Here is a 13,882-nt window from a genome sequence, read left to right on the forward strand (position 1 = left end):
ATTATAAAGCAGGCATTTGAATCCGCTGCAAAAAAATCCAAAATCCTATTTAAGGGGATTTCGGACACAGCCATATTATGATGGGCGCTTTTCGAATCACTGCTTCATGAAACTTCAGAAAATAGATTTGCTCTAATTGACATTTGGAGGCAAAAAAAAAAAAAAAAGGTTTGTGGTTTACTGATCTAGTAACTCTGGGCCGCTGAAATCAAAGATAAACTTCTGGGTTATTGCTGACTCTCTATGTAACTGAGATTTTGCCTTTTCTGTTTTCTGATCATAAATGCATATTCTGTCATTTGACATTTCCTTTTCTCATTCAAGATCACACAGTTCTTATGGAAGTTAAATTATGGAAGACGAATCCGGCGAAACTACCGGAAGTAAGCGGGCGCCATTACTGAGCTGTTGCTGGGTAGCGTTGCGCCATTGCCTCCACTGGAATAAACAGCCCGCGTTTTACGACTGTCACTGACGTTACATCTACAACTTTCCTATTCTTCCTTTGCCGAGTTATTTGTACAGTATGAGTGTTGTTAATGGTCTGTGAAAATCGGACAGGTCCTTTTAGAACTAACGTTATGTGTTTATCATCTGGTAGAGTGTGCATTATTTAGCTAACCAAACCATCCGGAGCTTAGATCATTTTGACCCTCTATCAGTGACCTGTAGTTGGCATTTTGTTGATCATCGGATGCCAGGCGAAGGAGAAAATACTCTTGAATACCTTTAAAACAACCGAAGGGGCGCGTTGGGACAGTAGTAACATTACTTATGTCTGTTGTTAATGTTTGATTTGCTTGACTGTGACTCTCACTCTGAGAACCAACAACGCTAACAGTTAGCTGTACCACCCTTTCCTTTTGAAATGTGAAAATGAGATAAATAATGGTCACAAATGAAAAACATGAATTCGTTTATTTGATATTCATTTATTTATTGTTGCCAAATGGACAGATCTTTTTATAGTTTCCTCGTTAGCTAGCCTAGCTAGCATAGTTATTGCCAAGCTATTTTCATAAATAATCTGTAAGATCGTTTGTACCTTCATCTGTGACTGGAGCCCACTGTCTAACATCATCAACCCAACAAGTCACACTGCCTGGCTGTAGCTGTCATCGAGGGTGCGTTATCACGGAGGTTTGTTTATACTAGTAACAGCTCAGTAATGGCGTCGCCACAAGATGGCAGCCTACACAGAACGCTCGTCGGATTCGTCCATTAGAGGATTAGGATGTTTGTGTGATTTCTTAGTATCAAAGTAGGCTAATTGCGTTACTTAGTTACTTTTTATGGAGCGTAATGCACTAGGCTACGTTACTTTTGCTTTACTTTTTTCTCACCTTGGCTGCGCTTGTTTTGTTTTTTTTAACTTTTTCTCACCTGGGCTGGGCTTGTTTATTTTTTCATTAAAAAAGAAAAGAAAAAGAAAGTTATATTTATGGCAAATGTAAAGGCCATTTCAGACCAAAAGTGAAATGAATCAACCTCAGGCTAAAGGAAATGCAAATTCCCAACTGTACAGTAGAGTGCACAGCTCAAACAAACCTTTCAGCTGAACTGGGGTCCGTTCTTCGTACGTCGCTAACTCACTTAGCTGGATTTGATTGTTGGCTATTTGGCATGATCTTGGATTGTTTGGTTCTTCAACGCTCATCCTGGACTTGCTGTCATAGCAACAGGTGCGCAAACTTAAACCTGCTCGGGAGCAGGCTTATTTCATGTTAACAGGATTAGACTGCGGCATCATAAGCAGAGCTGATACGGGAAGTCCAGCGCAGCGCGATAGTGCACTTTCTGAGATATATTTTTTCTCGTGATTTGTGAGATTGTCGTTTTTTGTCGCCTTTATGTTTAAAAACAGTTTTAGTTTTTTTGTGGCATTTCCAAGCCACTTAAGACCCAATGTTGTAAAGCAGTTATTTTATTTTATTTTAGGCTATCATTTTTTTTATGAAGATCATAGGCTACAATCATGACCATGCCGATTACAGATGTCACTCAGGCTTCACTAACGTGATTGGTACCATAGACTGCCACCAAGGCCTCAATGAAGGGGATTATGTGAACAGAAAGGGGATTCATAATGTAAATGTGCAGCCCAGTTACTATTGTGAATATTCCAGATTAGTAATATTATATCAAATAAAAAAAGGCAGTTGACTAAAATCTTCCATATCACAAATGTGAAAGCAAAATGGCCAGGATCTGTGCATGACTTAAGAATTTTCAGACATTCACATTTATGCACATTATTTGAAAGTGGTAAGGAAAGTTCCACAATTAAATATCAAGCTCACTGTATTACATACACTTATGCTGATCCTAACAGAACTGCATTTTTTTCATAGGTGATTATGACATGTTCCTGCAGACAGGTGTTTTATGACCCCATTCCCTGACCCAAACCAGTTACAATGCAGCTCTAGCCAGGACAAGGGCACACAATGAAATGAACTTTGGCTAACTAAAGGGAAGATTTCAGTGTCTGAAAAGTCTGAGGGTTGCACACCTGACAGGGCCTGTGACATTGTTGCATGTGCCATATTATTACACAACATTGCCAAAAAACAAAACAAAACAAAAAACCACTTTTCATTAAATGTTTAATAAAAGACAAATATGCTTAGTTCCTTGAGTTTTATTTCAATTGTTCTTTGTAAAGAAAAGCCAGTGGTCAGGTGCCTGCAACAAGAGATATTAGACACATGCCTCATGCAACAAATAAAAAGGAAAAGTTGGCTATACACTGCCCACCTGTAGGCCTATGTCTCCTCTGTGTGTGCAGACTCTTCTGTAGGCCTTTCTGTAGATGTGGAATCCTGATACTTATATTGCAGCCATAAAGCATACAAGTATAAGTAAAGTTATTTATGCACTTGCAGGTAGGCTAGTTCCTCCATATGACAGTTATCTGAGAGGGTTTATTCACTGTCCAGTGCAATGGAAACAAATGGACATTACAAAGTCTTATACTTTCTTTCCTTTGGAAAGTTAGAAAATGTCCACTTACTGCACATATTTCAGCCACCACTTTCTTGGGAACAGATACAAGTGTTGGTGTATTATGTAAAAGTGCACAAAAGAGGAAAACACAGTGTCATTACAATGAACTACACTCGGGAAAAATGTGATCAATATCTCATGGCAAAATATTTTTACATTAACATAAGTTTATCAGTTTTCACTTTCACAAGTCAAAGCAATTCATCATTACTCAAGATTTAACAGTTGAAATGACTATACAGCCTTAATTTAACGCAGCAAAAATTATTTTACAGTGTAGGCTACTAAGATCTTTTCTATTTTTTTCTCAGCCTTTTTCTTGGTTGCTTTTATAAACAGAACACCATTTATTTAACAGTGCCTTTTATAAAAGAGACTATAATATAACTAAAAATTAAAATTACCATTATGTAGAATATTTTTGTACTTCACTTTTATTTGTTCCCATGTTCTAGTATGGTGACTGACATTAGCCTACAATGCACAAAGTAATTATGCAATTATTAAAATACAAAAACATAGGCTAATAAGTGATAAAAACATCTAACATGGCCACTTCTAACGCATTTAAATTGTCTGCTACTTTTTGCCAGCCCTCTCTCCTGGCTTTTGCAGACTTTGAGGTGTTCCCTGGCGTTTAAATTAAACATTAAAATTCCGAATAAACTTCGACTATTAGTTCTTGCTCTGCTGAGGAGAAAAACTGAGCGCGCTCTTTGGCCACGCTGAGCAGCCAATAGCAGCGCTGCTGAACAATGTTTCTACTATCGATACATATCCCCTTTTAACCAGCGCATGAACGCGCAATTATCTCAGATAAGTCAATCCAGCTATACTAATCATATCCGGCAAGTGTGTTCGAAGAACCGAGTTAGCCAGATCATGATTCGCACGATGATATCATCTTGGATGTGTCATTTGATCTCGGATGTAATAAGCAACGTACGAAGAACGGGCCCCTGGACTGCAGAATACACCAGCTAAATTCATGTATATATGCGATTATTTTTGGCATGTAGGCCTGTGCGTGACTTTCTCCTTTCCCACAAAAAATCATTTTGTGTTGCAAATAGAACATTATTTTTAATCTACTAATTCATTATATGTCTAAATAATGTCTTAAAATATAATTATCTGTCTACCAAGCTTTCATAATGTAATATTAAGACATTTATCTCTTTTCCATAGCTCAAGGTTGCATTACATAGTACATTACAAATACAACTGAACGCACATATATCACAAACACACAAGGCCACATGCATCCACATTATCGAAAATACATATCAAACAGATATGTTTTTTGCTGGGTCTTGAAAGAAGATATGGAAGAAATTGAGTAGGAGTACAAAGGGCAAATAAGCACACAATGGGCAACTTATATATTTATATATTTACAGATGTCCTCTCCAGAAACCTCTTCAGTAATAATAAAGATGCCAGACGTTTTGAATCATTGATATTTTATTGTGTTTCTCCTCAGAGGGTCAGTCTGGTAGCTGAGCCCGTCTCTTACAGGAATGAGAAGTGTTTCACTAACATCTCGTCTTCTCTCACACATCTACCCACAGCACATACACACCTTAGTAAACTATCACAAACTGGTTAATGTGATGCGTATATGACCGCCCTTTGTGACAATTACACATGATTATGGTGATCCACTCACATGAACATCTAGTGTGTGTTTTTTAAGTTACAGTTAGTGTGGCATGGACGTCACAATTAGTTTGGCATGGCATCAGGGGAACTAGGAGAGCAGGATTTGAGCAGGCAGGAACCTGTGCGCTCTGGACTGTCTCTCTCTCTCTCTCTCTCTCTCTCGCTCTCTCTCCAGGCAGATCAGCAAGCACTAGTGACATTCACAACGATAACTGCAAAACAGCCACAAGTTAGAGGCAATATCAGACACAAGAAGACTCTGGTCAGATGTGTGACAATTGTCTTTTTACCTGCTCTGTCTCACTGGTAGAATTTGATCTCGGCGTCCACGCAGTCAAAGAACAGATCCCCGAGCTCCTGGCCCTGTATCTCCCCCTTAAGCATGGCCTCGATTTCCTCAAGACACTGAGACTCCAGGTATCTCATAGTCTCCTGTAGAGAGACTCCAGCATCCTGACACACACACACACGTTTTTATATCATTATGCAGACTTTCCATAGACATGATTTTTAAAAAGTTTTACTCATAGGCTCAAACTGAGCAAAAATATGGCAAAAATATAAAAAGAAATCAATTCGATATTTATATATAACAGTATAGTTTCATATAGTTTCATATATGATAATATCGTGATAATATCATATATTCATATATTATAGAAATATGATTATAAAACGAAGCATTTGAATATCATCTTATTCAGACGATTTAAACAAATAAATAAACGCTCCTCAAAAGCCTCTAACATTTTTTATTTTTTTTAATGAAGTATGGATAATCAAGTTAGCCTATGTTGTGTCAGTCCAGTAAGTGTTCATCTTAAAATATTACTAACAATGTAACATGTATTCTTACATTTACTTTCAAAAAAATTATTAAAGATTCCACAGCAAAAAAGGGGGACATTTTTACAATTGTACTAAAAGGCCTTTTACTTGCTACAAAAGTATGAACTATCAATCAATAGGCATGTAGTAGATTGTGTACAACAGGTTTTTCAGCAAAGTTTTGATCATGTTGATTATTTAGAGCCCTTCGAAAATGTGTTCCAAATCTGGACGAGTTTCTTTCCTCTGTTGAACACAAAAATAGATATTTTGAAGAATGTCAGTAACCAAACAGTTGATGGACGCCATTGACTTCCATTCTATATATAAAAAAAATATTAAATTTGCATACCAACATTCTTTAAAATATCTTCTTTTGTGTTCAGCAGAAGAAAGAAATTCAGACAGGTTCGGAACAGTGTGTAAATGATGACTTTCTGGGTGAACTCACCCTTTAAATGTTCAAAAGCGCAATAAACAAACCAAAAAGCATTTTAGCAAGAATTGTTTGTTTCTTTCTCAGACTTACAGGACTGGTCAGCGCCGTCTGGTGGGCTTTGTACAGCTCGTGTTTCCGGTCCACCTGGTGCTGGAATCGAGGCTGTGTCCTGACAGGATCGTCTGGGCCGTACTGCGGAGACATCACCATGTTGACGGTCCTCATGCTCTCCGTGAAGATAAAAGGCTTGAATACAGATCTGCAAGAGAAGGAGAAGTGTGATGCGTCCACTAGAGGTCTTCAGAGGTCCACTTGGATCCAAAAACCTGAGAGACCCGCTTCAGATCTGATATTAGCAGCCTCGGGTAATTGAAAATAAATGTGCTTTTATTTGACCAAACAGACACGAGAAGACTCAAATTATTTTAAATATGCCAAATTTCCACTCTTCGTTCCAGCTATATTACAATTTTTATTATTAAAAACAAATACATATTAAATAATTCTTCGAAACGATGTACTGTTGCCTGATCGATTACAGAAAACCATCTAAATGCAGTTGATGCCAAAAATAATCAACTAAATCAAATGAACCCAAATTAAACTGTATATTTTCTTGTTTTTCCTCAAACAAAACAATTTGCGAAAATCCACGGAAAACATATCCTTCAACATTTTTGACAAGCATAAAGTATTGGCTACATGGGTTAAAAACGTAGCTAATGTAGAAGTTACGAAGAAGGATCGGGCAATGAATTGGGTTTAATTTTATCGGGTTTGTCTCGGGTTTTTAAAATTTATATATGCATGTCTAGTTCGGGTAAGAACTAAGAAGTGACTCGGGTCGAATCGGGTCGGGTACAGATTTTAGGACCCGTCCTCCTTGATCTTTCAGGGCCACACCTGGAAGGGTCGGGTGTAGCGGTGAGGAAGTGAACGCAGGGCACGTCTGGGTTGCGCGGGAGGATGGACACCATGCTGCCTGTGGTACGGAAGCCCTCCGAGTCCATACAGATCCCGCTGGCCTTGTCCCTCAGGATGCTCATCATCACCTCTGCCGTCACAGAGCCTGTGCAGAGCGACAGGGGACTTAGACTTATGCTCTAAAACAAACATTCTCTCAAATACGGTAGTACTTGTCGCATCGTTCAATATAAACGCTACATAATTCATACATACACCACAAATACACTGTATAATAAAACATTATAAATTAATAGAAATTGAAAAGAAGTCAATATTGTTTTGTCCATGCCTTCCACTAATAATTGCTAAAAAAAAGAAGTACAGTGACTGTAAGTGTACAACAGTAGATGGCGGTATTCAACACATGCACAAACTCTTCAAAATACCAAACGAACACTTGAACAGCATTCAGGTTTCCCGTTGTAAACACAACCCCACTCCTCCTCAGTCCCGATGCCAGGGGAAAGCAAACGTACCGTCGTGCTGCTGGAGCAGGGCTGTGCCGCCCGTGTAGCGCTGCTTGGCCATTTCCATCCTGGCGGGGGGGTTGTCAGGACTGAAGACAGCGCTGAAGCTGAACTCCCCCTCACCGCTCCACCAGCCCTGAGCCTGGGCCGCACCGCGCAGATCCGGATGCTCCGCTGAGATCTCTGTGCCTATCGTCAGCTGGTTAGAGATGTTCTTTACTCCCTCTGGCAAAACAAATCACATCCCGTTTATTTTTAGAGACGGATTATTTAGATAGAAGACTTTTCATAGAGATTTATCATCCTGATATATAATTCCAAAAAACAGTGGGGTGCAAAAGTCTAAGGCCACATTGGAAATCTGGGATTCAAAATAAAATACAGCGTGTAATTAAAGATTTAAGATTAGAAAAACAAAGGAACATTACTAATCAAATATATTACAAAATGTATATAAATATTTAGAATTTTTTACATCAACTTGTCCTCACATTAAAATTCTCACATATGTTATTCTGATTTATCTATACAGTATATATATATATATATATATATATATATATATATATATATGACTGTCGATTTAATACGTTAATTGAATAAGTTATTAATGGAAAAAATAATACATTTAACGCACCCGCCTCAGACCTATGTAGTTCATCTTACATTTCATACAGTTGATTGGTGACGAACATGATACAGGGCAAAAACACACTGCATGATGAAGTGCAGTTAGAACGCCCCTAAAATATAAGATATTGGGACAAATCCAATAATTCCAAATGAATAAAAACCCATTAATACCCAACAAAACAGTCTGTAAATCTGAATACCAATTCAGATGCAAAAACAAAAACAAAAAAAAAAAACATTGGGAAAAAAACTGGAGCCTAAAAGTTTATGTGTGATAAATTCCATGTTGAATCAAATTAAATATTTATTTTTAAAGCTACTTTTTGTAATGTCTATTTGATGCTTTTCTCATTTACCACAATAATGACTTTAAATTATCTTATGGGGGGTAATTTCTCAGCCAAAACTGATATATTTATATCATTTTTTTACATAAACCTTTTATCACACTTGAACTTGTTATTCTGATATATATATAAAATATAAAAAAAATACTATAAAATATACTATACTAAATATATATATATATATATATATATATATATATATATATATATATAAAAATATTTAAAATATATATTTTTTTTAACTTAAAAAAAATCTATTTATATCTGTTATATTTATATAATCAACTAAATCAAATTAACTTATTAATTAATTATATATATATATATATATATATATATATATATATATATATATATATATATATATATATATATATATAATGTACATTTACACACACTAAATACATATACATATTTATACATACAATATAAATATTACTTAATTAATCAGTTAATTTGATTTAGTTGACTATATAAATATAACAGATATACAGTAAATGTTTGTTTTTTTAAAAGTACATATTAACATTTATTACCTTTTTATTTAACCTTTTATTACAATATCAACTTTTAATTAATATTATAATTACTTATAATCAGTCTTGACTTTCAACCAGAATAAAACGTAAATGTTTTTCATTTTTAGAGCTTGTCAAACACATCGAGTGAGAAAAACAAACCGTATAAAAACACATTCACCTGTGACTTTCTGTGCGGCCCACAGTTTCCCAGCAGTCTCTAGCACCCAGGCTTCTAGTCGGTCCACTAGTAAGAAGGTGTTGTGGTAACTAAAGGGTTCTGCAGTTTCCCTACAGCCTCCGCCCTGACCGTACTGCTCCAGCAGACCTGTGATCACATTCAGAGCGGCCCATGCACTCTCGCCACGCTCCAGACCCAGCCTGAACACACACAACATACATATACATATATATACTGTACATATGAAGACTTCAGATGCAAAAGCCTCTAAGTGCCATCTGAAATTTTCTTCTAGAATGATAATTTTTATCAAGCTTGTATGTTTATGTTCAGTTATTTCACTTTAAAACCAATGAAAATTACCTATTAATTGTCATTAAAGTGAAATTACTGAACCTAAACATGCGAGCTTGATAAAAATGCTCATTTTAAAAGATAATTTCAGATGGCACTTAGAGGCTTTTGCATCTGAAGTCTTCATATATATATATATATATATTATATAGAAGATAAAAGATGTTTGGTTGTTTTGGGCTCACCGAACCAGGTCCATTCCCAGCAGAGCTTCTTCTGGATTCACAGGCTCCTTGGTCCAGACCGCCTCATTCCCAATACACACCCCGTGTTCATTAGCCCCCATCTCAGCCCCCCAGAGCCAGGCCGGTCTGCTCAGCACAACTGCATGAGTGTGCTCTACTTGAGGGATGGAAACGTATGTGCACTATATGGAAAAGAGAATCACCTGTACATCATCTATTGTTTGATTTTGTTCAATACATCATCACATATTTGGGGGGCAAATATGACACTGCAAATGGTGAAATATTCACAAAGGGTTATTTTATGCATTTTTTTTTGATGAAATGTAATTAACTTGAAAAGTCAATTCACCTCCAGTGTAGAGTCAGGAGTGTGTGAGGACGCAGGGTAATACACCACCTCCTGCACCTCATCTCTCGGCCGGTCAGAGTTCTTACCAAATATCACGTAATCTTCTTTTGAACCCGGAGGCAGAGATACAAAACAGTCACATGACCGAGGCGGTTCAGCCATCCTGTATCAAATCAATAAGGATCAATGCAGTGGATCAGATTCAAATGGCAACAACATAGTATACCCATATGCAATGGAAAGATTAACATGATGGAAAACGGACTGTTACATTTTGGCATACACAGGCTTGTGGTCAAAAAAAGCTAAAAAGAAAACTGGACAAGAATAATAATAATTCGAAACTGACCATTTTAAATATTCTGTAACACTTTACAACAAGGTTCATTAGTTCATGTATTAACTAACATGAACTAACTATGAGCAATACATTTGTTACAGTATTAGTTAAACTTTGTTAATGTTAGTTAATTAAAAAATACAGCTGTTCGTTATTAACTAACAAGATTTTAATAAAGTATTAGTAAATGTTGAAATTAACATTGACAAAGAGTAATAAATGCTGTATACGTGCAGCTCATTATTAGTTCATGTTAACTAATGTAGTTAACTAATGTTAACTAACAAACATTATTGTAAAGTGTTACCAAATATTCAATAACACAATTTGAATGCATTCATAAAACATGAAAAATATTTACATTATTTGGGATAGTGACATATTTTGCAATATTTCAATATTTCTTACTTAAACATTGCAAAAATATTCCAAATATCATAGGGCTGTACTGTCCTAGTCGATTAGTCGATTAGTTGGTCGATACGTTCTGGTTCGACCAAAATTCTGATTGGTCGATTTTCTGCCGCGTTTATTTCATCAGTTTTGCCGCGCTGAGGCGCGCTCATTTCATCAGGTGGAAAGCACTAACTGCTAATGGGGGTGTTTTCAGAGTACCCTTGTTTCACTGTAACAGTCTGTCTTCAAAACACCCCCCTTGTTTTCACCTTTTTTGGATTAGTTCAACCCAAGAGAGAGCGTCGAGCGTAGAAGGTTTGATGCTGAATATTATTTATTTAATTGTGAGAGCGTTTAATAGTCAGTCCTCTTCTAACATGTCAACAACAAAGAAATCGACAGTGTGCCAGCATTTTGTTAAAATTGATAACAGGAAAAAGGTCGAATGCAAAGTTTGCAAGCAACAGTTTTCCACAGCTTGACGACAAACATGACATATCATCTAAAAGTGGTAAGCTCACTTGTCTGCGTTAGCTTGCCCAGTCTGTTTTGAGTAGGCTATGAACATATCAGAATTTGCATATTTCAATGTTTTAGTGTGATAACCTAACTTTTTTTTTTTTTATTTGGAGCCTAATGCGCAATTGCGCTGTGCTGTTGGTTGTGTTAGTTTTGAGCCTAGGATGCTTTATTTTTCAGTTATGCACTTTATTTCGTTTCTGCTCTTGATCTGGTTTGTTTAATAAATATTTTTTTTTTATTAAAGTGGACGTGCCTTTTGTGTTTATTAAGAGTAAAAGCTTTAAGTTAATAGTCTATTCGTGTCTCAGCTGCGAAGCTGAGCTCATGTTCAGCCTCGCTCGGTGCGAGGACATGCACGGTGAAATGATAGTGTCTGACAGTTATAACTTATTATTATAACATATGACAAAAATAATTGTCTAAATTATGTTGCATATTCCTCAACAGTTCTTGTGATGATATCACTAGTTGACAACATAGTACTATTTTCGGAAATCATAAGCTATGATATTGCGCAGGTGCACGTGATGCAGCGCTGTCAGAGCTGACAGACTCGAGTGTCAGACTCATTTCAGTGCAAAATAATTAGGTCAAAAACGATTTAATATACTGCAAATAGCCTACTAGTTGTTTATGTTTATTTATAATTCATTTAGGCGGACAACAAGGCTACCAAGTACTGCGCACAGTGCGCATCTAATTAATTTAACGTTTTTTTTTCTAACATCATTTTTAGTCGATTTTAGTCGATTTTTAGTCGAAAATTTCAGGACTTCAGTCGACCAAGATTTTCTTTGGTTGAGTACAGCCCTAAAATATCAAACTGTAATTGTAATATATTCCATTCAGACACAATGATAAACCGTTTCACTAACAGAAACAGAATTTCTTTTAAACATTTGATTTAGGATAAATGATTTTGAATGGTAAAAATGCATGTTGAGTTTGATTACGCAGGCTTGTGGTCAAGGGTCATTTTAACTAGTGACCACTGCGCATTGAGAAACTCTCAAAGTGTGTGGTTCGTTGTTGGCTTGATAATACTAATACTAGTAATACTAATACTACTACTAATAATAATACATTTATGCAATACATAAAACCAAATATTCAAAGAAGTACAAATCTGAAAATTCTAAACTGAAATGTCTACATGAGAAAGCAGGGATGAGCAATCATATGATGTTTCGTGTATGAATGTAAAGCTTGTGCAGAAGTAGTGAGTGATTGAAGAAGAGTCCTGCACTGATAGAGGAGTGCTGAGGAAGGATTACTGTAGTGCTGCTGCTGGACAGAGATACACGGCTTATCGCCTGACCTCCATTTCACAGACTCCTCAGCTCCGGTCTTCAGTTGCAGAACAGTCAAAAGCTGCTTTTAAGCACTCATAAGAGCAGAATGCGGTGTTTTATAGGAGATGATTTTAATATCTGAAAGACTAATGGCCTGTGTGTCCAATAATGGATAATCTATATGAATATCTAAGTCGTGCATCAAAAGTAACGCGTGACATTCACGTGCATGTTTTAATTGAGTTTTAGTAGTGCTACTCTAATTATCTAGCACACGTTCGAGAGTATTTGACGAAGTTATTATTACCTTAATAAGCTCCAGTTCGGTCAGCGAGCCTGTGAGAGGCAGGGCTGAGACGGATCAACCTGCTAATGCTGCTGCTGCTGCGGCAACACACTTCAAAATAAAAGCCCCTTTCAACGCTTCGACTCGGACATTAATAAGCTTGATCTGTGATAGGCAGGGCTGAGAATGATCAATCTGCTACTGCAGACACTTCAAAATAAAAGTCATCTGACGCCACCCAACTCGTTAAAAATGTACACATTAACCAGAAATGTTGCAACAGCGAAGTGTTTTGAAGAAAACACTATAAGGACACGTAATTCACATAATAAATAACAAAAAATCCAGCTCAACAGAACTATTTTGTATGGCCATGGCTTATACATACATACATCTATTTTTTACTGAATACATTCTATAAAAATATATTACAACTACTACAAACCAAGAATTTAACACATTTTCTTTTGTTTCTAAAAAATAAAAATATTTACAAAATATTAGAAATATTGATATTTTTCCTGGCAGCTTTAGCTCTCAGGAAATGTGGATAAAAATCAAGTAAAAATCTTTTTGTATATCTTGGCACAGCATTTGGACATTACTATACGTTATTTCTAAGAAATAATTTACAAAACTATTTATAGATGTTATCCAGTAAATGCAGCCATTAGTAGATATATTCATACTGTTGGTGATAAATGTACTTTTTTTGTAACACATCATTTGAATGTATTGAACATTCATTTTTTTGTTGCCTTTTTCTTTTTGGACTGATTTTAAAATAGACATGACAAAAAAAAAATTAAATAAACAAAACTTAATTTAGAACCTCTTGACATTTTACTTTGTTTTCAAAACCCATATTTTTCTGAAAAACAAAATTACATTATTAATCTTTTCATTATTTTGGCAAAGTTCTATATTCACAAAACAAAAAACTAACTCAAATTAATTCCCCATAAATTACATTTTGCAATATATTGATTTTTCACAATCTCACAATACGAGATCACAAAACAAAGCTTATAAAAACAAATTTTTAAAAGCTTTTCAAAATCATGTAACTGCCCTAATAATACATAGCACTTTTTATCCCAGTATTTAT

General features: G+C 35.9%; 1 protein-coding gene across 1 annotated transcript; it reads right to left on the reverse strand.

The window, feature by feature from the left end:
* Positions 1 to 4,455: 4,455 nt before the first annotated feature.
* scrn2 (secernin 2) lies at positions 4,456 to 12,903 on the reverse strand. The gene is made up of 9 exons (XM_079889136.1): positions 12,796 to 12,903; positions 9,939 to 10,101; positions 9,587 to 9,768; positions 9,048 to 9,247; positions 7,378 to 7,593; positions 6,839 to 7,004; positions 6,026 to 6,194; positions 4,959 to 5,121; positions 4,456 to 4,880 (listed from the first exon to the last, which is right to left on the reverse strand). Exons 2-8 carry the CDS (start codon positions 10,098 to 10,100, stop codon positions 4,969 to 4,971), a joined length of 1,248 nt encoding a protein of 415 aa, XP_079745262.1. The 5' UTR covers position 10,101; positions 12,796 to 12,903; the 3' UTR covers positions 4,456 to 4,880; positions 4,959 to 4,968.
* Positions 12,904 to 13,882: the final 979 nt, after the last annotated feature.

The sequence above is a fragment of the Squalius cephalus genome (assembly GCF_949319135.1).
Source record: "Squalius cephalus genome assembly, chromosome: 12".
Classification (NCBI taxonomy): Eukaryota; Metazoa; Chordata; class Actinopteri; order Cypriniformes; family Leuciscidae; genus Squalius; species Squalius cephalus.